General features: G+C 51.8%; 7 protein-coding genes across 7 annotated transcripts; 2 read left to right on the top strand and 5 right to left on the bottom strand.

The window, feature by feature from the left end:
- Window positions 1-1,350: 1,350 nt before the first annotated feature.
- BJX68DRAFT_234375 (Mis12-Mtw1 family protein) lies at window positions 1,351-3,936 on the bottom strand. The gene is made up of 5 exons (XM_071039742.1): window positions 3,172-3,936; window positions 2,515-3,090; window positions 2,301-2,468; window positions 2,077-2,245; window positions 1,351-2,029 (listed from the first exon to the last, which is right to left on the bottom strand). The coding sequence occupies exons 1-5, from the start codon at window positions 3,392-3,394 to the stop codon at window positions 1,417-1,419; spliced, it is 1,749 nt and encodes a 582-aa protein (XP_070900442.1). The 5' UTR covers window positions 3,395-3,936; the 3' UTR covers window positions 1,351-1,416.
- Window positions 3,937-4,082: 146 nt separating this feature from the next.
- Window positions 4,083-8,555, bottom strand: BJX68DRAFT_234374 (putative phosphatidylserine decarboxylase Psd2). Its single transcript, XM_071039741.1, has 7 exons — window positions 7,797-8,555; window positions 7,657-7,701; window positions 7,337-7,552; window positions 6,834-7,263; window positions 5,339-6,784; window positions 4,538-5,289; window positions 4,083-4,461 (listed from the first exon to the last, which is right to left on the bottom strand). Exons 1-7 carry the CDS (start codon window positions 7,938-7,940, stop codon window positions 4,300-4,302), a joined length of 3,195 nt encoding a protein of 1,064 aa, XP_070900441.1. The 5' UTR covers window positions 7,941-8,555; the 3' UTR covers window positions 4,083-4,299.
- A 520-nt stretch (window positions 8,556-9,075) lies between these two features.
- BJX68DRAFT_234372 (putative MFS glucose transporter) lies at window positions 9,076-11,403 on the bottom strand. Its single transcript, XM_071039740.1, has 2 exons — window positions 11,217-11,403; window positions 9,076-11,150 (listed from the first exon to the last, which is right to left on the bottom strand). Exons 1-2 carry the CDS (start codon window positions 11,313-11,315, stop codon window positions 9,774-9,776), a joined length of 1,476 nt encoding a protein of 491 aa, XP_070900440.1. The 5' UTR covers window positions 11,316-11,403; the 3' UTR covers window positions 9,076-9,773.
- Window positions 11,404-12,593: 1,190 nt separating this feature from the next.
- Window positions 12,594-13,899, top strand: ssn3 (cyclin-dependent serine/threonine protein kinase SSN3; the record flags this gene model as incomplete). The annotated part of the gene is made up of 2 exons (XM_071045267.1): window positions 12,594-12,778; window positions 12,828-13,899. The coding sequence occupies 2 exons, from the start codon at window positions 12,594-12,596 to the stop codon at window positions 13,897-13,899; spliced, it is 1,257 nt and encodes a 418-aa protein (XP_070900439.1).
- A 672-nt stretch (window positions 13,900-14,571) lies between these two features.
- BJX68DRAFT_265502 (putative metaphase-anaphase transition protein (Mlo2)) lies at window positions 14,572-16,286 on the bottom strand (the record flags this gene model as incomplete). Its single annotated transcript, XM_071045266.1, has 3 exons — window positions 14,572-15,981; window positions 16,033-16,087; window positions 16,177-16,286. 3 exons carry the CDS (start codon window positions 16,284-16,286, stop codon window positions 14,572-14,574), a joined length of 1,575 nt encoding a protein of 524 aa, XP_070900438.1.
- Window positions 16,287-16,889: 603 nt separating this feature from the next.
- Window positions 16,890-20,321, top strand: BJX68DRAFT_274968 (MCM DNA helicase complex subunit MCM2). Its single transcript, XM_071047752.1, has 4 exons — window positions 16,890-16,978; window positions 17,045-17,160; window positions 17,210-19,670; window positions 19,738-20,321. The coding sequence occupies exons 1-4, from the start codon at window positions 16,974-16,976 to the stop codon at window positions 19,829-19,831; spliced, it is 2,676 nt and encodes an 891-aa protein (XP_070900437.1). The 5' UTR covers window positions 16,890-16,973; the 3' UTR covers window positions 19,832-20,321.
- A 52-nt stretch (window positions 20,322-20,373) lies between these two features.
- Window positions 20,374-23,518, bottom strand: BJX68DRAFT_234358 (Pal1 family protein). Its single transcript, XM_071039739.1, has 4 exons — window positions 22,762-23,518; window positions 22,311-22,543; window positions 21,814-22,240; window positions 20,374-21,758 (listed from the first exon to the last, which is right to left on the bottom strand). Exons 1-4 carry the CDS (start codon window positions 22,823-22,825, stop codon window positions 20,974-20,976), a joined length of 1,509 nt encoding a protein of 502 aa, XP_070900436.1. The 5' UTR covers window positions 22,826-23,518; the 3' UTR covers window positions 20,374-20,973.
- Window positions 23,519-23,634: the final 116 nt, after the last annotated feature.

Genomic DNA, 23,634 nt, shown 5'->3' with positions numbered 1-23,634 from the left:
TTCACATGGAGTATCCCGAGCTTCCTATTGGTGGTTTCTTTATACCTCTTACTTAGGTATCCACTTGTCTACAGCATCTATCTCTTTCTCTTCATGTTCGTTGGGCAGATATTCTTCTACTCTACCCTGGGACGGTTCCTTTGTCCATGCTTTGAGTGCCAGTGCTGGTCTAGACATGACCGAACCCACCCTCCTTCAGATTTCCAAGTTCGAGCTTCCAGTCTCCAAGGTTCCTGGTTCCCTTCCTTCAGCTCGGTAGCAATAGCCGCATATCCCAAGCCACTCACTGCCTTCCTCTACACCTCGTGATCTTGGATTTTTTTTCCAAGATCTTTCCTTACTTTGATTTTTGGCCCTTGAGTTGAGGCTTGCGCCAATCATCAGCGTTGACTGCCTTCTCCTTCAGGAAGGCAACACGGGCCGCGGGATTCGGCCTTTCCACTCCCAAGTCATGGGCAATGCAAGTGCACTGCCCTGCCGGAGGGCTATCTACCCACGCTTAACTTTCCCTTCGGACTCGGCCCGAAGCAAACGGCGAAGGGTCTTAAGGTACATCCGGAAACCAACTGACCAGCCAACTGACCAGAGAAATACTCGGCCAATCGAGCCGATTCAATCCCACCTTCTATCGCAATCCCACCCTGAACCTCGTCTTGAATATGAATATGAAACGAACCCCCACCCACCGGATCGTCGATGGCTAAACTACCTAGCATTGGGACGCCGGCTCCGGGAAGGATGGGAGTCGGGTATGGTTCAATTGTGCCTGATGGTTCTGTTTCTGCCCTACGGAATGTGGAGCGCGAAAGGGGTCTTTACCTGATAGGTAGTCTGTTAGGAACAGAAGTATCGGGACGAAAGTACTACTTAGTAGTTCTAGTACCATACTTCTTCCCTGATACTCTGGGAAGGGTATGTATATACCATGCATGTGTGTAAGATGTATGGATATGCTACTACTATACACTAGTTCCTCTCTCCCAAGAAAGGCACCACCCATTCACAGGCACTCCAAGTTGAGGATCATTTGAAGTACGGTATCAGTCCATTAGCTCAGCTAACTATCGTCCTGTCCAATTGCATCCGAGCCTGATCATCCTAATCACATCATACATAGCAGCACCAGCACCAATACCAGCACCGAGACCGACACCTTTGGTACCTGACCTATCATAGTAAACACCCCAACTCCATTGCTTTGCGTTGCATTGCACATGCCTAGAGCAGAATATGAAGCAGAAACACGAAAAGCAGAACTTAACCAACCATGCCGCGGGAATTCGGAAAAAAAAAAAAAAAAAAAAAAGGCAACGGGTCATGTGTAGTGGCCCGTGGGACTCAAAAAAAAAAGGGAAAGTGAAATCAGTAAGAAAAGGGACAAAGAGGGAGAGAAATTGAGCTAGGGTGGCTGTCTGGCTACAACCGCCTCTCAACGCGACTCAATGCGCCTAAGATCGGGCCAAGGTCTTCCTTTGGCCGTGGTCGGAGTGGGACGTCCTTTTGTCCAGCTTGTGCATTCGTATCCCCGTTTCCTTCATCGCTGGTAATGGCGAGTCGACGGAGGGCGTTCCGCGCATCCCGTTCTTCGAGGCGCTCGGCGCAAATGCGGAGCACGCGCGACGAGACGGCGTCGGACATGGAGCGGTAGAGCTCAATGTCATGGACGCCTGCGGCGAGCGAGTCGAGGGTTGGGGCTAGACGGCTGGTTATTCGGGAGAGACGGGTGGATATGCTGAATGGTGTTATTGGGGGTAAGTTCGTGGTGGTTTCGGAGGGTTGGTCGGTTGATTGAGTGCTTTGATATTGCTTTGCCGCCTCGGGGTCTATTGAGGCGAGGATCTGCTGTTGTGAGGGAGCTAATACTGATAGGTTGATGTGGTCGTCTGGCTGCGGCGAGGATTTTGCTTCTGCTTCTGCTTGTGGCTGATCCGCTAATTGTCCGTTCGGCAGTTGTTTTGATGCAGGCCTCAACCTAGGAATTGACGAAGGTCGCAGTAATGCGTTGAGCGCGTGTCTCTCTTTTTGCAGTCTATTCCAGTTAGTATCTCTGATCAAGAAGCCAAAGACGTTACATACTTTTTTATTTGCTCTTCCAATTCTTTGATCTTATCTTGGTTTTGCACGTTCTTTGGATTGACCTTCTTCACGACTACTGTCGGCGGTGTCGTATCTTCTCGCCCAAACCAGTTTGATAGCTCCGAGTTGCTCGAGAATTCCTTGAGTAATTCTTCTTGGATTACGCGCGCTGTATACAATTAGTACCTCTTCCAAGACTATCCAAGAGCGCTGTTTGACCATACCAGCTAATCGAGCGCTCTCATCCTCTGAGCGAGACCCCGATGGCTTATCCCCCATGGCTCGTGTAGCGCACCAAATTAAAAGCTGCCTCATTCTCCGTGGCTCCGGTAACCCGTCCGCGGCGATATGCTTGTAGAAGTCTGACGTATGTACCTGCTTGTGAGGTAAAGCTGCGACTGTTAGCAAACATCTTTCGAGGTTAAGAGACTCTCTTACCATTCGACGCCCCGGAGTCAATCAACGAGCTAGCCCTTCGTCCGCGCATGCTGAGACTGCTACGTCTGCTCCCCTTTGACGACTTCTTCCCCCTCATCTCCCTATTCCGCTGTATAACAGGTGTATCCGCCACAGGAAGCGTAATGGTAGATGTCCCCGCCTGCGGCGGCTCCGGAGACACAAATCCATTGCGCTTCTCCTCATGAGATTTGCTCGGCCGGCCTTTCTTGCGCTTCTTTTCCACCGGAACCTTTTCCACTTGCACTTGTTCCACCTCCTCTCGTTTTCGGGTCGACCGTGTACTCCGTTCAGGTTGAGATTCTGGTTCTGGCGCAGTCTTTGCAGTTCCTCGGGTCTGCCGTTTACCCGTCCCTGTCCCTTCTGTTGAGGATTTCTTCGGCTCCGCTACACTGGTCGATTTCTCCTCCACCCGTTTCTTCGGCGGTCGCCCTCTCTTCGGTGACGGCTGCGGCGCTGGCTCTTCGGGAACCGGCAACTCAGGCTCCTTCGTGGACTTCTGCTTCTTGGTCGTAATGCGCGAGAATTGAAACCCCTCTATATCTTCATCATAAATCCCTGTCGCCACCATAATCCCTCATTAGCACCGCATCCTTCCACTTCGCGCATTCATCCCCGGAACAGGGGTCGAAAACTCACCAGCCTTCCTCTTCTTCTCCCCATTAAGACTCTCCCCCAGTTTCTCCTTCTCCTGCCTATCCAAGCTCGACCGCGTTCTTCTCCCCCCACCTTTCCCGGTCCCACCAGGCGCGGCAGACGGCGCATTGCGCGTCCGCGCCTGGGAAGTTGCCATATCAAGTACCCTCAGAGGTTCGCGACGCTTCGTCTGAGTCGTAGAAGTGGCTAGAACAGTGACGGTCATGTCAGGACCGAGCGAGCGCGGCGTTTTCGGTTGTTGGGCGAGACGTAAGGACCACGAAAAGAAGCCGAGCTCCCTCTTCCCACTAGTCGGTTTGTTGGTATTCGAGATTGAAGGTGCGCTCGCGGAGAAGAATATTCCGGTGTGTTTTGCTGTGTTGTTGTTATGTTGCCCGACGAAACAGACCCGATATACGCGGCAACTCAATCAATCGTCAGTTGTCGCTGAATGGCGGAATCACAAAGTCACGCCAGGATACTATCTCTTTCTCGTCGACAAACTCAAAATACCCGGTCGCAACAAGCCAAAGTCCCGTTCCGTGTGCGCGGTTTTGAGCCGTTTGGGGGGCCGTGTGGACGTGTTTGTCGAATCGAATCTCGGTCGCGCTTTCAACCACCCACTCCAGGGGTACCCTCAATTGGCGAGAAGTCGTAAGAATAGCGGTAATAACTCGCGTGTTAGCTGAGCGGGTCGTCAATTGTCGCTCATTGCGCGGCGGCGCACCCAGGTCGGCGTTCAGGATGGGCTTTTGAGGGGGTTTGGGCTCTTGCAAGTGGCCGCCGCAGCACGCGGTTCAAGGTTGTTTTGGTCGTGGCGCGTGGGGAGGGCGCTAGCCGTTTTGGGGAGAGGACTCCCTCCTCAACAAGTTGTACATCATCTATCTAGCAAAAGGACTTATTGAGATAATTATGGAGATTATTTACATCATAGCCAATATGTATAGATTCCGGTCGTCACATGCTAAGCTCATCTATGTATGTATGCATAACTAACAAGACGCGAGTCCGAACATTATTGACACGGACCGAGCTCGAGCAGAAGCACATCTACGACTTGCCGTCCTTATAAACAAGTGCATAGCGCCACAAAAAGTTCGTCACCAAATACAAGTACCAATGGTAGAGGATCTACTGTATAGCGGAGGCGTGGGTTGGCGGAGCTAAGCTGCCCTCGATTCTGCGCTTGGCGGCCTGCATCTCTTCGAGGCTGACATCCTCGGGCTTCTTGGGCAGATCCGGCTCGAACTGAGGGACGTCAGGGTGGTGGCCCACAGACATACCTACTCGAACCTATAATAGTAAAAGGGGTCACGTCAGAAACTAAAAGCCATGTGTTGGGAGCAGCAAGGGGTGGGTTAGATCTTACCAGAGTTTCTAGAGCTCCCCTTGAATTTTCCACGAGATCGCTGTCGAATTTGATCTTTCCTTCTTCGAATAGCAGAATCAATGTACTGCCGCCGAATTTGAAGTATCCGAGCTCCTCGGCTCTTGACACCTTCTCTCCAGCCTGCCGGGTGATGACGGTGCTTCCAACCATCATGGCACCAACACAGATCACCATCACTCGTCCATGGGCGACTGAGTCGATTGGTACGAGAACCCTCACGTTTTCTCCATACACATCGAGCGCAGACCGAATGGCCATTGGATTCACTGTGTAGTACTCGCCTTCGATGGTCTTCGGAGTGTCCATCACGCCGTCGACAGGGATATGGAACCGATGGTAGTCTTGAGGGGCAAGCCTGAAAACACCCAGCGCTCCGTTCTGGTAGCGTGCAACGTCCTCAGGGTAGGCATCACCAAGAAGCCTCTTGATAGAGAATTCTCTTCCTTTGACCCAGATCGCAGTTGCTTCGCTGATCTTGTCAAATACCACTGCGCGACAATCGGCGGGTGAAACAACAATCCTGGGATCATTTGGTGCAGAGCAAGGGCGGGCATTCGGCTTCAGCGCACGATAGAAGAACTCGTTGAAATTCTTGAATTGATCGAGAGGCAGCAAGACCTCCGACATGTCAAGTTGGTGGAAGTTGATAAAGTCTCGAATCTGACTTGCAGAGGCGGGATCATCGTACTTTTTGCCCTGCTTGATACTTAGGGACTTCAAGATTTTGCGAACTGTGATAGTTAGCGCCATAACAACGGTTTATGTCAAGTGGCTTCTTACTTCTCTTCTTCTCCATATCTCGGCTTTTGAGACCCTTGTACAAAAGTCGGATACCCAGACGAACGTAGACACTCATTCGCTCTTCATTGATTTGCCCAGTGATACGATCCTGGACGAGGATATTGGCCGAGTTCGCACCCAGCTTGTACCCACCGTAGGAAATCTTCGTTATAACTTTGCTATACCATTTGCGTTGCGCCTGGCTTGAGGTCACGAAACCACCCATGACTAGGTTATCTACCTGACGCCAATCCTGACTCGCGCAAGTGGCGATATGGGTAATAATATCGGCGTCAGACCGTTTAGCGAGCCGCGGTTGGTGACATAGAGGGCATTCTCGAAGCTCGATAACATGCTCTTCGCCACGCTCATCGCCGAGGTCGTCTGGATGAAGCTCCTCGTCGACTGTACTCAGCTGATCTGCGGGAGACATTATCGGGACCGACGTCACCTGCGGATTTGCGTTAATAGCTGGAGTTGTGCTGGTTTCGATACCAAGTTCGTCGCTATCGCTTTCCTGGCTAGCAGTCGATCCAGCCGGGCTAAGCTTCTTGCCTAGTGCCCTTGGATCTTTTTGCAATGATTGGAGGGTCTCCTCAAGACACCATACAACCTGATCAAACGTGAGGAACATGGGATCTGCTGGTCCATTCTCTTCACGGAATCGTTCGAAAAAGCTGTCGATCGTCGACTCCTTTAGGGTCGACCCGAGCGTGTCAAGCATTGTTGTCAACTCGACCTTGTCGATATTACCACTGTCATCAGCATCATATTGTCTCAGCATGAGCCTCCAGAATTGTTGGCGTAGTGCACGGTAAGGCATATATTTCGCTTTGACAACGATGTTGGGAAAGTGTTTGTCCTCCCACCTTTCCTTGTTCTTCAGGGTCAATGGGATCTTGTAGACCTGAAAACCATCTGATTCATAGGAAACCGGTCTTGTGGGACTGGCGGCAGTCGAAACATCTGAGGAGCTGCTGTTTGTACTCTCATCTGGAACGACTAGCGATGGTACTGCTGCTTGGGGTTCCTGTAGTGACAGCCCCGAGAGGGATGTGGTGGAGCTTCTCGACCTGGGCGACGGCCTAGCTTGTTTGGATAAGTTGGACGCCGATGGGGATGGACTAAGCTTGACATTCTTGGCTGGTGGTTGGGTTTCATCCTCCAGGAATCTATACAGGCCTGTCTCTGGATCGGCATCAGGAGCAGCCTGAATGAGAGTCTGGAGGGGAAAGCCAGCAGAAGCCACAAAGTCATTCCCCGAGAATTTGTCCCTGTCCATGACAGTGAAACTCATTGTGTATAACTGTTCATGTTTCATCACTTGGAAAACCATCTTCTCGTTGTATATAGGATTCAGGTTGTGACGTATGACCGGTGTACGGAGGGTCTTGCGACCAAGCGAAGTCACTACGAATGGATCCATGTCGAAGGAGGTGCGAGTCACTGTGCTGGTCAGTTCTGCACAATTTACATGGGATCGACAGCCTCGTACCGTTTCGCTCCGGTGGGAGATCGGTGACCTTGACAATCTCCATGAACACGATACCCTGCACGCCATTTCCAACACCAGAGAACTGATATGCCCTCTGCGCCAATGACTTGCGTTTCAATCGCTTAAGTCGTAGTCTCCTTCTGCGCTTCTCTACCACCTCCGGCTTTGTAGGATCGTCTGTCTCATCGGACGTTTCTTCTTCAATTCCATCACCAGATTCTTCTAATATTGTGGACGAGGAAACCGAAGGGAAGTAGTCATCTTCTTCTCCGGCGCAGACCAAGGTCTTGAATCGCTGGTATATTTCCGTCGGTGACGCGGTCGGGTTCGCGGGGTCAGACAGGGAGAACTGCAGAAGGATTTCGCCCGATACGTTGCTGTCTTTTCTCTTCCCGGATTTCCGATTCGACTTGAGGGTGTACCATTTTGGCTAACAGAAGACAATTCATGAGCTTCAGGCAACGCAAAAGGGAACGATGTCCGGCGACTACTGTGGTACACACCTGCTGTTGTATTTCTCCATCGGCAAATATGTCTTCGAGTGCAATGTCAAACTCGCCTAGGTAATCTTTGCCGAATCTGTCGTGGTCCCAGCAAATGCATTCAAGCAGCGGGACGCCGAGGACCGGCATTTCAAAGGTGACGTTCCATTCCGGATTCAATGTCTTGAATATCGTAGGCGTTGATTGCCTGGCGTCTCCGAGTGTAACTATTAAATACTGCGGGAGGGACCGTTAGCTTCCTGAGTTCACCCATTGCGACAATTTGTCCCCGCGCACTCAATCGCTCTTATAGTCTCAATGCGGATATGGGAATGGCTTACAGGATCGCTGGTTCCTCCTCGGTCCTTTGCGGCAAGATTTCTCCCCTAGTTGGATGCACGAGACAAGTTAGCATGATGCACGACGGTCGGGGATTGAGAAACGCCGCAAAGAGCAACAGATATGCTAAGCGCACACTTACCCGCAAAACAGATACTTTGAGAGCCAGAGGCCGGAGTTCCGGAGACCTCATGGGACTCGTGCTTCTACTCTGACCGGGAGTGGAAGCATTGCTCCTTGTGCTGAGATGGGAGCTGAGACGTTGTGGCAATGGTAGCCGTACCATGATGCTCTCGTCGGGGAGTGCGGGGGAAGACAGACAAGAGGAGTGACGGCGGCCGCGGAAGAAACGCGTCGACCACGGGGACAACCGACACTTGGGAAGAAATTCTGGGGTACAAATGTAAGGAATTGGGGATCGGCAAATATAATTGAGGGAATTTCAGCGGTTGAATTGGCCTGTGCGTGCGGGCTGAAGGCACACCCCAAGGAGGGACAGGTGTCGCGAAGCGGTTGCCTTGGCTGGGCTTGTTAGTGAAGGGCCCGGTCGATCTGAGATCTGCTCGGGTCGATCCAGCTCTTCCCACAGAATGGAATCACCGCCCGAGTCTGAGAAGAGAGCTGACTACAATACAACTGCGCGTGGGCAATTTACAAACGACGAACCAAGGGAAAGAACCTAACAATAATAGGAGGAAGACGGGCGAGGTACGAAATGTGCGGCTGGGATAGAAGTGGGAGGAAATCAAGAGACAGATTCCCGCCTCAGCAACGAGACTAGAATCACTCAAATACAGACCCCATATGCATAGATGACTTAGTCCTTTAAATGACAAAACAAGGTGGGGTCGACACAGAGTAATCATTATTCCATTGCTGCCCACGATCCGACTGCTATTTTAACACCCTCAACCAGAGTTCCAACATAGCCCCGGGCAGTGAGTATTTTATGCCGCATCGCTCGTCCTATCAAGTTTTCAGTTTTAGCCCAGATGCGGTTCTGAGCCCTATCTCCCCATTCATAATTTCGTCAGATATAGCTATGGAACCGTGAGCTTCCGACCTTGGCTCAGGAAGCATCAGGACATGAGGCTGGCGCTGATCCACCGACAACCCCACCAAGACTCCAGGACGGTGCAAGAAGCGGCTGCCTATTCTGCCGAGAAGCAGAGGTGTGGCTAGAGAGCATACAGCCAGCAAGTATCTGCATCCTCAGGCTTACAGGACCCTCTTTGCCTGTGATATAATTCGCCCCCACCAAGACACTGTTTTGAGGAGTAAGAATGGACGACGCAAGCGACAGGAGCATGTGTGTCGTCATGGAAATCCCGCAACAGATTGCCCCTCATCTCCGCCAGCGGGGAACTCGGTTACTTGGTGATGATAACTACGAGATAAATGATAGTAGAGTAGTATTTACCAAGAGGACTAGCAAGTAGTGACTTATGTGCAGGTCTTGTCATGTCTCAGCGCATGTGCCACAGGCGACTAGACTGGGGAGGTGTTGTCCCAGATACACCCTCAAGGCCGTGGCTCATCCGAGCGTTCATTGTCTGAGTGTTGGTGATCTAGTTGTCTGACCACCCCAAGGAACTTTACAAGTATATAGACAACGGGAATCGAGGAAGCACGAGTGCCATGATGCAATCCTATGGCAGCGCCGAACCTAGGCAGTGTGGCTAAGTATGTCGTAAGGTTCTACCCCACGTCTGCTTTATCACTGATGGACGAATGAACAAAGCTATAGTTAGCTCCTTGCTTGCACTGTCATCCCTGGATGGTCATCCCACTGCGATCGTATATCGTACCCAAATGAAGTTCGCCATCCATACTCCATCTAATTTGTCCCCGCATGTCGAGCTCCTCGAGCATATCATGTCCCACCTGTCCTTTGTTCGCCTGGCGTTGGCTTGACTTGGAGTTAGGGCTGCTGCGTGTCGACGTCGGTTTTAATGCTGTGAAAATGACGTCCCTCGGTCCGACCGGTGACACTAGATTACAGCATATTACTACTAGTAGAAACCACAGAAACAGGAAGAAGAAACGGATTGCCAGCTGGGCAAGGCGTGGGCAAAGTGCATTGCACGGATTTCCCTTGAAATCGGAGAACTCAGGTCAATCAGTCTCTCCTTCGCTGATCCTCCCGACCCCAGACCTCGTCCACACCATCCTTGCCTTTTGTCTCAGGCACCCGCCAGTAAATGAAACCTGCAAAGATCCCGGCCATTGCTGCAAATAGCCAATAAATCTTACCCCGACCGCCCAAAGCATCATTAAGCATGGGGAAAAACTGTGCAACAATAAAGGTTGAGATCCAGTTGGCTGCCAGGGCCCAGCTCTGAGTTGCTCCGACAGCCTCCGGACCAACCAACTCCGAGGCCAAAATAAATGGTACAGGCCCTACCCCAACCGCAAAGGAAGCGACAAAGAGTAGAACAGCGACGGCGGACAGAGCTTTCACGTTGAAATAGATTCCCAGAGCCAGTAGGGTAGAAGTAGAGCCCATACCAGTGATGCTGAGTAGAAGGCAGGATTTTCGACCGATCTTGTCGGGTAGCGGCGAGCAAGCCAGGGTCATGATGAGGTTGATGGCAGATATCACCACAGAAAGAAGGGCTGCCGTGGTGGGTAGAATGCTCTGCAGGAGCGAGACACTGTACATGATGATACTATTGATCCCTGTAAACTGTTGTGCAATCATGATCCCTACAACGGCAATGATAGCCGGGCGATAGTAAGGGTCCGTAAAGACCTGCCCCATTGTCACCGGAGGTTGTTTGGGAGGCAGGTTGTTTGACGGAGGTGAAAGCAGTGATTGCTCTTCTCCAGCCTCGTCTTCAGACCTTGTAGATCCGCTTGAGCCTGCAAGTTCACCGTGAATATCGGCGTCTATCCCGCGGATCCGCTGGAGTACGCGCTTGGCTACATCCTCCTTCTGGTGGTCAGCGAGCCAAATCGGGCTTTCTGGAACCAGAGTGAGACCAAAAAGCTCCAAACCCCCGATTATACCAGCGACCGCCAGTATAATTCTCCACTTACTGCCTTCGCTAAGGAAGTAGCCGAGTGTCTGCGTGATCAGGATACCAACATTGGTCATGACCTGCGTAAAAGCCCCAAAGAACCCCTTCGAATTCGGCGGCGCTATTTCTGAGATGTAAATCGGGCCAACAACGATAGAAGCACCCGAGCCGACTCCTGACAGCATTCTACCAAGGCCTAGCACAGGAATATTGGGCGCAAGTGTTTCAGCCACTGGTCCCAGAATGAAGAAAATGGTCGTCGCGCGCAGAGCAAACAGGCGGCCGTGCTTCGTCGAGACTGGGCCGGCCAGAAGGGCCCCCAAAAGACCTCCAAGGGTGTATATGGACGAAACCAGGCCAAACTGCGAGGGGCTCATAGGAATACATTGCGGTAGGCCCTCGGATATACGGGACGTGGACGTATGGATGCTCTTCCGTTCGCAGGTGATGACAGACTGGGGTGCATTAAGCTCAGCCTGTCGTGACGTCTTGTTAGAAAAAAAAGATCAGGCCATAGACCACATTGTTGATCGTATACTCACCAGATGGTAGCCGAACTGTAGTGGACCCAGCGTCGTGATGAACACCAAGTAGATCAGGTATGGGGTGACCTTCGACCGAGCGATATCACCAGACGCCATGATGTCGGAAATTTTCTGCGTTATGAGCGCCTAATCATGCCCATTGATATTTGGATGTCGGCTTGTTGAATACTGAATATGTCCGCGTACAACAGGGATCAGCTCATGAGCGAGCGTTGGGATGACGTTCGAACTCCGAGGGACTTCGTGTCGGGATTACTAAGTCCGCTTATCAGGGGCCTGTATCGCAACCACTTGTGCAGTAACTCCGTACAGCACATACTGCACACCTGCACCTTTCGGACCTGGTCAATTTTGCAAGAAACGTGTTTCATTCCAGTCAGTTTAACGCTGTGTCTGAGACACTCATTTGATGCCCACTGTCGTATCTCTGACCGAACCGCGGTAGCGTGTTGATATTTGATCTGGCTTACTCGGGAGTACATATACTGGCTGACTAACCGTCCCAGAGATGCGCATAGTTACGGGATACGCGTATGCTCAACGACCGCCAACCATCGTGGGCGCTTCTCGCAACTCCCACCTTCAGTCCATCAATCATCATCATTCGAATTACTCCTCCCGCATCGATTGAATAATATGTTTTAGTGGGCTCGCAGTTGCTCCGCGTTGTTTTCCGTCTTCACTGTGCTTCCATGTGCCGCGAGTTGCCCGCTCGGCTCTGATTGATAGCTGACCACCGGCTGCCTCCACCTCCACCAATTTCCAGCCTGCCACTTTTCCTGTGCTCTCTCCATGAGTCTGACAAACCCGCCCTCATCATCCGGTCCATTAACTGCAACTACCAGGCCCGCAGCGGCCACCGTCAGCCAGAGTCTGTCCCTAAAAAGGAGCCTGCAGGCTACTGTTGAGGGTAATACCGATTATTATTATTATTATTATTATTACTTTTGCCCCTTTCACACCCACTTTCATTAGCCCTCTTATCTCTGGGCACATTATTCTTTTCTTGCCACCGGTTCCCTCGTTGCTTGGGCCCCATCAGCATGTCCACAGATTGAGGAGGTCCCTACCGTTTTCTGTCTTATACATGTCCTCTAAAACTCTTGAACGGTTATTTTCGGGTTGCAACAAATAATATACCTGTTGTTCTTTCATCATGCTTGGGAGGAATTTCCCGTTCTTCAACTCTCTCGGCGGGTTTTATCCACGTGGTAATGGCTTTCCCTCGTACTCTCGCATGCCATCGAGAGGCACCCAATTTTGTTCTGCATTGCTTTTTTGCCGCCAACCATTTTTCTGCATTTATTTCGTCTGGCCCCAAGTTGTTGATGGACGCCTTTTGTCTCTCGAGTTGCAAGCTACTTGGATTACATGATGCTAACGCGGCTCTCACGTAAAGAGAATATAAGCTCGAGGAGACCAAATGGATCTGGATATACCAGTAAGGTCCGTGTGCGGGATAGATACCACATCGTCGGCTTTATTAGTAGTGGTACCTATGGTCGAGTGTACAAGGCCCTTGGTAAAAATGGCCAGAAAGGCGAATTTGCCATCAAAAAGTTAGCACACTTGTCTCTTCTGTGTATCGAGTACTGACTTGCTGTATAGATTCAAGCCTGACAAGGAGGGTGAAATTGTCCAGTATACAGGGCTGTCACAGTCGGCCATCCGAGAGATGGCTCTCTGTTCGGAACTCGACCATGCTAACGTAGTGCAACTGGCGGAGATTATCCTGGAAGACAAGTGTATCTTCATGGTTTTCGAATATACGGAACATGACTTGCTTCAGATAATTCACCATCACACTCAGCCGCAAAGGCACCCTATTCCGGCGTCCATGGTGAGGTCAATTCTCTTCCAACTCCTTAACGGCTTATTATACCTCCATACGAATTGGGTCTTGCACCGAGACCTGAAGCCGGCGAACATCTTGGTGACATCAAGTGGCGCCATCCGCGTTGGAGATTTAGGGCTTGCCCGCTTATTCTACAAACCTTTGAATTCGCTCTTCTCGGGTGACAAGGTGGTTGTTACGATATGGTACCGTGCCCCCGAACTACTAATGGGCAGTCGACATTATACGCCCGCCGTCGATTTGTGGGCCGTTGGCTGCATCTTTGCTGAGCTGCTCTCGCTGCGGCCGATCTTCAAGGGAGAAGAAGCCAAAATGGATAGTAAAAAGACCGTCCCATTCCAGCGCAACCAAATGATGAAGATCATCGACATCATGGGCTTACCAAACAGAGAGAATTGGCCTGGACTCGCCGCAATGCCGGAATTCTCCCAGCTCCACTCTTTGACAGCGACTCGCGGGCCCAACCACTTCAGCAAATCGTCAAACCTAGAAAGCTGGTACCAGAACTGTCTGAAGAATGGCGGATACTCAGCCGCCTCTAGCGTGGGGACACCCGGAGAGGACGGCTACGATCTACTATCACGGCTACTCGAATACGACCCGACGAAACGCATAACCGCAAGCGAAGCCCTAGAGCATCCGTACTTCAAGAATGGCGGACCGATACCCGCCAACTGCTTTGAAGGATTCGAGGGTAAATACCCGCACCGCCGCGTTACCCAGGACGATAACGATATCCGGACCGGAAGCCTCCCTGGGACGAAGCGGAGTGGTCTCCCTGATGATAGCCTAATGGGGCGGGCGACAAAGCGGATGAAGGAGTGATCAAGGAGCGGTTATCGATTACATACCGGGTGTGTCGTCCACAGTCTACCCGCAATAACGGCATTGGCTTTTTGCATACGGAGTTGTGAGCCTGGAATGTTTATGGCTTAGCATTTTGGTTCCGGAGTTTGTCACTTTCTGTTGGAGTTTGTTTATTCTTATTCCGATGTTCATATGTGTTTGTATGTCAACCATTTCCCATCTCTTAAGCAGTATCCTGGAGGTACTCGAAGGGCTAGACATAGAGCAATCGGTAACATATTACCATTACACACTACGAATAACCCGGCCGCGTCAATCCTACTGAAACCGATACATCTCTAGCTTCAGACATTCGCATTGATTTGTTCTGACCTACATAATGTTGGGGATATCTCGAGTTCCTTGCCTTGTCTGGTTGATCTGGCTGTTTGGGAAGCTACCAGTACTGTAGATGCGCCTAAATTGAGGACGCGTGCTGAAGGCGAAGGAAGTAGTCAGATATGGGGTATTATCCAACCAGATTTTCATTAATATGTGAAATTATGCTGCGCCTTGCTTAGAAATTCATCATGATTAATTTAAGGTTCGTTCAAGCATCGAGAATCAACCAAGGCCGTCAATAGAGTGTCAATCACATCTCAGTAACCTAGTCCATGTCAGCCATACGTCTGGAAAGAACACAAATAGATACTAAGACCACATACCGCTCTGCTCCCTCCTCCCATCATCCCCACCATCCCCACCATCACCACCTCCACTCCCTGACGCCGAAGCCCTCCCAGCTGCATCCTTAATATGTTGCTCATCCCCCCTCAGCTTCTCAAAGTAAGCCTTGATATCGTCCGCTCCGACAGCCGTGCCACTCTCTGCGAAGGGCTTGAGAAACTCTTTTACTTTATCGCGGAGATGATTGTAAACCATTGCGCCCTCGATAGCGCGGACTCTATCGACGTTGGAGAGCGCTGCCTCGCCGCGGTCGAGGAGGCTTCCGGTCCCTGTGCTTCTCGCACCGTCGCCGTCACCGTCCTCTGAGAGAGGTGGTTCGTAGGTCTCTTCTTCTTCGCGGAGTTGCGGGTGCGGGGCGAGGTTGGGGTAGCAGGAGGGGCAGCGGCAGAAGTGCTCGCGGAAGTCGGAGTCTTTGAAGAAGAGGGAGAAGGGGGCTGAGGGGGTAGTTGTTGGGAGTGATTCGTGCTTGTGTTTCTTTTCTGGGGTGATCTGGGGTGTTTCGGAGGTGGGTGGTACTGTTGTGTCTGAGGTTTCTTCTTTAGGTCGTTTTGAGGCGGGCTCGGTGTTGTTGCTGTCTTCATCATCGTCCTCTGCCTTGCGTTTCTTGGGGCTGTTGATGGACTGCTCCTCTGGAGAGGCTGCTGGAGGCTCCGCGGCGGGTGGGTTCTCGTCCTTCACTACCGTCTGTAGCCCTCCGTCCTTGAGAACGGGAGGAAGGAATCCTGGTGTCCCAGCGTATTTCTTCAGCCAAGGATTGGACTCGACGCACTTGTAGCACAGGAAGGTTTCGAAGTCATCCTCAGCAGGGAAGTTTGGAGGAAGTGGTAATTCACCCTCTTCCTCCTCTTGTTCAATGTGGTTACCGTTCTCAGTGTTTTCAGCCTTCTCCGTCTTCTTTGAATTCTTGTACCAGTCGCGTGGGAGACCGATAAGACATTCTGGATGCCACCAGTCTTCACCACAGCCACCAGTCTCGACTGTTCCTAGGCCAAGACACTGAAACATGGTGCCCTTTTCCTCATCCGCATTATAGTCCTCGCCACAGCCGCAAAACTTGTTCTTGAAGTTATCATTGTATCGATTGCCGGGGTGCGGCTCCTCTGACCGAGCACCTTTTGCGCCAGTCTTCGAATCGGATCGGAGGGTGCACGGGGTGGATGAAGTGATTCGAGTCGTTCCGCAGTCGCAAACAAAGTTGCGTTTGTTGAAGAGTTCGACAAGCGTGTGCTCGCCATGGCAGGAGATAGAGCAGGAATAACACACGCCGGCCGCAGTGAAGGGCGCATCGGGTGTCGCGGGGGGTGGATTGCAGGTTAGGCAGGCGAAGAGACTTTGCCGTAGGGGGCCCAGGTTCTGTGTACACGAGTTGAAGGACTGCAGGCATTAGTGTTATTCTGTTGCGGCGAACGTAGGAAGGCGGCGTACATAGGGAAGGACTTCGCGGGCATCGGCCTCCAGGCGCATCTGAGATTCAATGAACCTGCAAGTGACAACGTATTAGGATCAACGATCATATGGGCGCAGCATGTGTCAATGCGCCCTATGTGTAATGGCAAATTGATCACTCACTCCTTAGCAGTCTGAGAGTTCTGGGAGCTGCAGCTGGGACGGCGCTCAATGCCATGTCCGTTCCGTCCGGACGCCATCGTCGATGGTTCGGTGTTCTCAGGACCGCTCATATTTCTCAACAGTGGTCGCAATGTGACTGCGAATTCAACCTAAGAGTACGGGCGATTTCCTTGAAGAGAGAGCTGGATGTTTGATGGATGGTTTGCACGAACCTTGATCCCTTGGTCAACTCGTCGGTAACGCGGTGACGCGAGGCACTTTAAGTGTTTGTCCTGTTTGCACCTCTGTCTCTTAACGCTGTTGCTCGCCACCACTTTGACTGTACTTGATAGGTTGGTTGCTTAGTCTACTGAAATTATTATCTGAAAGACTGAAAGTCAGAGGATTCTGATCTCAATCACAGACAATGTGGGCTTCAACGGCGGGTCCAGTGTTGTTCAGCTTGAAGTTTCCGTAGGAATGTAACAAGCACACCAAACAGAGAAAAAGGTACAAGCCCTGCCACTCTTCCTGTGGATCATGAAAGTATTACATAGGTTATCGATTCTGTGGTTCACATCGTAGCAAACCTGGTTCAAGTGTGGCGAAAAGAGATATGTCCAAATCAGGTATAATTGACAAAACGCGTTCCGTCGCGTCTTGACGCGTCTTGACCGCGATTCCACAACGCCAAGCAAAGTTGCTCCCTTCTTTCGATCTCTCCTCAGCCAGCGGAAAAAACAGCTTTGACAGTGCCAATTGCTTCACTTTGTGCATTTTTCATAGTGACTTAGCACTACAACACAGACACAGACACAATGAGGTATGACCTACCATCTACCTATACTTGCTTTTCCTCAATCATCGCTTTTCACTAACTGTATGCCAGTTCACCCCTCCGTCCTAGCACAACCGCTGCGAACCGCGGCCTAGGAAACCTAGGTCGGCGTAAGAGATCCAGAGAGCCCGATGATGATGCTTCATCCGTGGTTCCTCCCTCAAGCCGTGAGTTTATCAAACCCAAATATGGATGGCCCTAACTGACATTAACTAGCTCCCCCTTCCTCCCCTCCTATGCTGCCTTTCGACGACGAAGATGAGCGAGATGAGGAAGCAGAACTAGACATTGACGATATCGAGGAGATGGCAGAAGATGAGGATGGAATTGATCTTTTTGGCGACACATTTGACAGAGATTACCGGAGCCAGAAGGATGACCGGTACAGCGGAAGATACATTGATGATGACGAGGATCAGGAAGAGCTTGATATTGGTGCGCGTCGCGAACTAGATGCTCGCTTGGATAGGCGAGACCGTGAACTGGCGCGGCGCCGTCGGATGCCTGCGGCTTTCATCCAAGATGACGAAGATGGCGACATCGACCTGACTACACAGCCACGCCGCCGAAGGCACCACTACGATGAAGACCGCGATGATATTGAGATGGTCGACGATGGACTCGAAGAACTGAGCTTGGAAGAATTGGTCGATATCAAGTCTTCTAACATTACAGATTGGGTGACACAGCCCCAAGTGCTTCGCTCTATTTATCGAGAGTTCAAAGCCTTCCTGACAGAGTTTACCGACCGCACCGGTAGCTCGGTTTACGGAAACAAAATCAAGACGCTCGGTGAGGTCAACTCCGCCTCTCTTGAGGTCTCATACAGCCATCTGAGCAGCACCAAAGCCGTCCTCGGCTACTTCCTTGCCAACGAACCCACTGAGGTTCTCAAGGTCTTCGACCAGGTCGCCCTAGATGTCACCTTGTTCCACTACCCGCAATACCACGATATTCACAACGAGATCCACGTCCGGATTACTGATCTGCCAATCGTTTACACTCTCCGCCAACTCCGCCAGTCGCATTTGAACTGCCTTGTCCGTGTTAATGGAGTCGTCACCCGCCGGACGGGTGTCTTCCCACAGCTCAAGTATGTCATGTTCATCTGCGGAAAGTGCAACATCACGCTGGGTCCCTTCCAGCAAGAGAGCGCTTCTGAAGTCAAGATCTCGTACTGCCAGAACTGTCAGTCCAGGGGGCCTTTTACCGTCAACTCGGAGAAGACAGTCTACCGGAACTACCAGAAGTTGACGTTACAAGAATCTCCCGGATCCGTGCCTGCTGGTCGTCTTCCCAGACAGCGAGAGGTCATCCTGCTTGCGGATCTTATCGACACAGCCAAGCCGGGTGACGAGATTGAGGTAACGGGTATCTACCGCAACAGCTATGATGCGCAGCTCAACAACAAAAACGGATTCCCCGTCTTCGCCACCATCATCGAAGCTAACCACGTCGTCAAGTCGCACGACCAGCAGGCTGGTTTCCACTTGACGGAAGAAGATGAGCGTGAGATCCGCAACCTGTCTCGCGATCCTGATATTGTCGAGAAGATCATCCGCTCAATCGCCCCCAGTATCTATGGCCACCAAGACGTCAAGACGGCTGTTGCTCTCTCTTTGTTTGGCGGAGTCCGAAAGGAAGCGCAGGGAAAGATGTCCATCCGTGGAGATATCAACGTCCTCCTTCTCGGTGACCCTGGTACCGCCAAGTCTCAAATCCTTAAGTACGTCGAGAAGTCCGCGCACCGTGCAGTCTTTGCCACCGGTCAAGGAGCCAGTGCCGTCGGTCTGACAGCCAGCGTCCGCCGCGACCCTCTAACTAGCGAATGGACGCTGGAAGGAGGTGCCCTTGTGTTAGCAGACCGCGGTACCTGCCTCATTGACGAATTCGACAAGATGAACGACCAAGACCGCACATCTATCCACGAAGCCATGGAACAACAGACCATCTCCATCTCCAAGGCCGGTATCGTGACAACCCTGCAAGCCCGTTGTGCCGTCGTCGCCGCCGCCAACCCTATCGGCGGCCGCTACAACAGCAGCGCCCCCTTCTCTCAAAACGTCCAACTCACCGAACCCATTCTCTCCCGTTTCGATATCCTCTGCGTAGTCCGCGATCTCGTTGACCCCAGCGAAGATGAGCGCCTCGCCAGCTTCGTCATTGAATCCCATCACCGCGCAAACCCCACGAAACCCATGCGCGACGAACACGGCAACCTCATCAACGCCGACGGCGAGCGCATCGACGAAGAGGGCTACCGCGTCGACGACGACGGCGCCCGTCTCCCACTCCGCCCCGAGGAAGCCGAAGCCCGCGACGCAGCAAAGGACAAGGAGGACGAAGAGAAAGAGGGCGAAATCCCGCAGGAGCTTCTCCGAAAGTACATCCTCTACGCCCGCGAGCACTGCCACCCGAAACTCTACCAGATCGACCAGGACAAGGTCGCCCGCCTCTTCGCTGACATGCGTCGCGAGTCCCTAGCCACGGGCGCCTACCCGATTACCGTCCGTCACCTCGAAGCCATCATGCGTATCGCGGAAGCGTTCTGCAAGATGCGTCTGTCGGAGTACTGCTCCGCCCAGGATATCGATCGCGCCATTGCTGTCACTGTCGACTCGTTCATCGGAAGCCAGAAGATCAGCTGCAAGAAGGCTCTTTCAAGAGCTTTTGCTAAGTACGCCCAGCCCCTTCTCCACTGACCTAATCTCCCCATTGGAAACGGTAACTAACAAAAGTAACAGATACACCCTCTCGAGACCCAAGCCGCAATCCAAGCGCCGAGCAGGCATCCCAGCACCCAACCCCTATGGCCGCGTTGGTCAAGCTGCGAGATAAATCTCAGGCTAAGCTGGCATTCACGTTCTCCTATCTACTTACGGCACGCACGGCATGGGCATTGATGAAGTACATTCTGAATTCTTTAAATTCTTTTTTTCCCTACATACTTTTTTGCGAATCGTTCGATTTGAGTTGATACACTACATACGCGTTGATTATTGAGATATCTTCTTGCCAACTGTCTGGCACACTTCCTCCATCTGGTATGAGGCAGAGTAGACAGTGACAGGACAGGTATAGGTGTGAAATGGGGCAGCGAGGTACAGGGTGGTGGGCTAAACGCTCGAATTGAATTTTTTTTGTCGACTTGGTTATGAAATGGGATCGGTGTTCATTTGTTCAAATCCTTTTTCTCGTCGTTGGTTTTGTTCTTCAAGGTGTTTATGAATGTTTGAGTTTTATGGTCATGGCATGGTTCTAGAGTCTATATAATCGATAAATTCAAATGGGCTACATACTCTTTACTACGAGTTTACAAACCAATGACTGGAAGTTGACTGAAGAGGGGTTCGAGTAGAGGATATAATAGAGATAGGCCGGCGTGTTTGGCCCTCCTTGTTCAGAGCAAGTCTATGTCTGCTCAGAAGTTGAGAATATGGTTGTCATCAAATCGATGCTATTCAGAGATTACCTAGGAATCCACAAAACAGACGGGATCAATACAAGGTGAGAAACAAGTAAGCCCGGCTCATACCGATTCCCAACCAGAAGCAAGTCAAGTCAAGCCAGATATCAAACGCCCAATCCTCCGGCATCCAGTGCGTTTACAAACGTGCAAGAGAAAACATCGAAGGAGAAAGAGAAGACAAAAAAAGGAGACAATATCCACCAATATAGAGATATCCCTCCCAAATCTTGCTGGCCTGTAGACCGTAGGCAAGTAAGTGTGCATGATGGGTTTCCGTGAGCTATCTAGATAGCCTCTGGAAACCATGACGCTGTAATTCTCGTCTCCGAAGCGTCTTGCCAATGGTTGTACGACACACAGTGAGCTAACACTGTTAGCAAGTCTTAAAGTGCGGCTGGATTATTGCTGTGCGAAGTTCTCGTGGCAGGTTCAAAAGGCCTATCCGATGGTACTTTTGGCGACTAGCGGACAGGCGACGTAGCTAGCGGTTCGAGAGATATGATCAAAGCGCTCAGTCATCGGTAGCTCGCCTCCTGGGTTGGGGTTTCCGTAGACTCTTCATTCGATTAATGAAGCCACCTCCCCCTGTATTCTTTCCCTCCTCCAAGCCCGGGTTGGTTCGTTCACTTGTTTGTCTTCGTTCTAGGGATGCTGCAGTAGCCTGCTTGGGGCTGCTGGACGAACGTTCCCGGCCCACTTCAGGAACAGCGCGTGATTCCTCGGCAGAATTGATACGGGCGGCCTTCTGATCCCATGCATCGTCGTAATCCTGGAAGAACGGGTTTTTCTCGTTGCGCGGGGACGTCATGTTACCTGAGGCGCTTCCAGGGGAACGATAGCCAGCGTGAGGAGAGATTCGGGGAGCAGGTCGGTTGATTCCACCACGGATTCTCTGAGCCAAGCTCTTCTTGCGCGCCAGACCACCAGCGCCGAGGCTAGTTTGCTCCGTTTCAGCCTCTTTTAGAGCTGCGCGGCTAGCAGGAGTGCCGTCGAGAAAGGTGCTGGTGCCCAGACCCATGCTCTCTGCGCCGTGAACTGGCTCGATCCGGGAAGTTGGATCAAATGCTACTCCTTCAGCCTTTCGGTTATCTGCCACACCCGTGGAAGCGAAATCATTATATCCTTCCTCCGTGCGGCCGTGAAACAAATTAAGGTCGATATTCTGATTGTTGGGTCCGGCGCCACCCAGTGCCATGTTACTCGAGTCCTTGGGGAACGCCTGGAGCGGAGCGGCGCGGAGGCCCTTTCGGTTACGATGGGGGTTGCAGGCATCGAAGGGGCCGTCGTGGTGGAACACTAGAAAGTTTGGTCTCAGCACTATAGGCTTTAGGGGGGCTTCTGTAATGCTTACTTCCGGTTCCATAAATGCTAGTCACATCCAACTTGTCAATGATATCCAGCTGATACCCAGGCTTCCGGGAAGATCGGGATTTGCCATCTTTGTGACGTGCCTCGCGCTCGCGTCGGCGCCTTTCACGCCGCCGCCGCTCGTCTTCGTCATCTAGAAGCTTTGGGGTCCGCTCCATCACGGAAGATTCGGAGTTCCGGCGCGGCCGTCGCTCTCGATCTCGAGATCTCGAACCCGAACCACTGGGCTTAGCTTTGCTTGGAGGATCGCTGAAAATATTGAAAGGGTCATTAGAACGGCCTTCGGGACGTTCCTTGGACGAGCGCGGCGGGCGAGACTTCAAAGGTCCATTCTGCGAAGGCTTCTCCGGGCGTGGTGGTGCTGGTCGTATCCCACTGGCTTTGGGAGCGGGGTTCAAGGAGAGGTTTTCCTGTTGTCCAGAAGAACGCGATCGGTCAGAATACTCCCCTAAACATAACCTGAAAGAATAAGGAACATACAAAGAGGTCGCGCGTGTTCTGCGTCATGTCTTGTTGGTCAATCAAGGAGGCACTGGGAGCTGACTGCGGCGAAATAGGATCGGTGTCGTCAAGAAAGGGGTTTGTCGACTTTGGCCGTTCCGGTCGTCCGCCTGAATGCGTAGAGCTCGAGGGAGAAAGAGTGCGAGTACGAAAGGGGTTATTGGAGCCCAGGTTAACCGGCAACCCAGGAGCGTTCTGACGAACAGGAGAGGCTATAAATAACCAAAAAAAGACGATGTTAGCAAAGTGACAAAGAGCAACTGGAACTGGCAATGGCTCGACTCAAATACAACACAGGCGAATAAGGGTTATCGCAATCCTATGTCAGGCAGGGCCCGCCCATTGACATGAAACAGGTCTCGGGAGATGATCATGAACAACACTGGACAGTCCAAGAGGACAAGAAAGAGATATCAAACGGATGACGCACCTTGCGGGCCCAGCGAGACGCCGGGCGGGTAGTTGTAAGAAAGAGTCGTTTGTTGAGAGGCCATTCTGGCAAGCTTGCGCAAGGCAGCGATGAAATCAAGGATCAAGGACGGCTCGAGCGGAACGATTGGAGAGCCAAAGGATATCTCATCAAAAGCAAAGATCAAGTCCAGAGGGGTTCAGAATGGAACCACAAGAATCTCGAGAGCAAATGGGCAAGGAGAATGACGAGTCGGCGGCAACGTGCCTGAGCCCAAAAGTTGCTGAAACAGCGATGCCGCGGATAATGGTCAGGGGGGCCGACGATTGGAGGGGGTGATTAAAGCAAGAGTGGCCAAACCAGCGGAGGAGTGGGGTGAGAACTTTGATGTATGAACACTTGAGGTAATTTGCTGGCTTGTTAGGAGATTATTTTTTCCCTTCCTACTATTGACAAGAAGAAAAAGAAAGGAGCAGAGTGCGGAGGAGGGGAGAACGGAGGATAGTCGGGGGAGGCAGAAGGCGGAAGACTAGCAGAGAAGCTGGTCGCAAGGAGAATAATGAATGCTCGACGGTGCCAATCACGGGCGGGCTTGGTAACGAGGGAACCCCTTGACGACAAGACAAAGCGATTGAACGGAGACGACGAAGCAGGAGCGATCGTCAGCGGAAAAGAGGCGAAAGGGGGGAAGACGAGCGCGGCGCGATCTCGTGATTCCTTTAAAACAGAGAACGAAATCACAAGAGATCGTCCCCTTCCACGCAATTGCCGACCCGACCCAGGATTTATCAGCGTTGAGCTACGGAGTCGTCAAATTTCGCCTCTGTCACGGTTGACTGTGACGATTACTTCACATTCAAAGTTCAGCCTTCTCCAGGTCCAGGTCCAGGATCC

The sequence above is a fragment of the Aspergillus pseudodeflectus genome (genome assembly GCF_044049435.1).
Source record: "Aspergillus pseudodeflectus strain CBS 756.74 chromosome Unknown BJX68scaffold_15, whole genome shotgun sequence".
NCBI classification, from domain to species: domain Eukaryota; kingdom Fungi; phylum Ascomycota; class Eurotiomycetes; order Eurotiales; family Aspergillaceae; genus Aspergillus; species Aspergillus pseudodeflectus.
Note: the sequence above shows the minus strand (reverse complement) of the source record. Positions and strands in the feature narration are given on the sequence as shown.

Coding starts and splice junctions, on each gene's coding strand:
- BJX68DRAFT_234374 (XM_071039741.1), bottom strand. CDS start 7,940: ATGGTACGGCTACCATTGCCACAACGTCTCAGCTCCCATCTCAGCACA. Junction 7,702..7,796: donor TCAAAGTATCTGTTTTGCGG/GTAAGTGTGCGC, acceptor GCATCCAACTAG/GGGAGAAATCTTGCCGCAAA. Junction 6,785..6,833: donor TCTCCCACCGGAGCGAAACG/GTACGAGGCTGT, acceptor TGACCAGCACAG/TGACTCGCACCTCCTTCGAC.
- BJX68DRAFT_234372 (XM_071039740.1), bottom strand. CDS start 11,315: ATGGCGTCTGGTGATATCGCTCGGTCGAAGGTCACCCCATACCTGATC. Junction 11,151..11,216: donor TACAGTTCGGCTACCATCTG/GTGAGTATACGA, acceptor ACGTCACGACAG/GCTGAGCTTAATGCACCCCA.
- BJX68DRAFT_274968 (XM_071047752.1), top strand. Junction 17,161..17,209: donor CGTGGTTCCTCCCTCAAGCC/GTGAGTTTATCA, acceptor GACATTAACTAG/CTCCCCCTTCCTCCCCTCCT. Junction 19,671..19,737: donor CTTTCAAGAGCTTTTGCTAA/GTACGCCCAGCC, acceptor CAAAAGTAACAG/ATACACCCTCTCGAGACCCA.
- BJX68DRAFT_234358 (XM_071039739.1), bottom strand. CDS start 22,825: ATGGCCTCTCAACAAACGACTCTTTCTTACAACTACCCGCCCGGCGTC. Junction 22,241..22,310: donor AGAACACGCGCGACCTCTTT/GTATGTTCCTTA, acceptor TCTGGACAACAG/GAAAACCTCTCCTTGAACCC. Junction 21,759..21,813: donor TAGCATTTATGGAACCGGAA/GTAAGCATTACA, acceptor CAAACTTTCTAG/TGTTCCACCACGACGGCCCC.
- BJX68DRAFT_234375 (XM_071039742.1), bottom strand. CDS start 3,394: ATGACCGTCACTGTTCTAGCCACTTCTACGACTCAGACGAAGCGTCGC. Junction 2,469..2,514: donor TGACTCCGGGGCGTCGAATG/GTAAGAGAGTCT, acceptor TAACAGTCGCAG/CTTTACCTCACAAGCAGGTA. Junction 2,030..2,076: donor TTGGAAGAGCAAATAAAAAA/GTATGTAACGTC, acceptor TAACTGGAATAG/ACTGCAAAAAGAGAGACACG.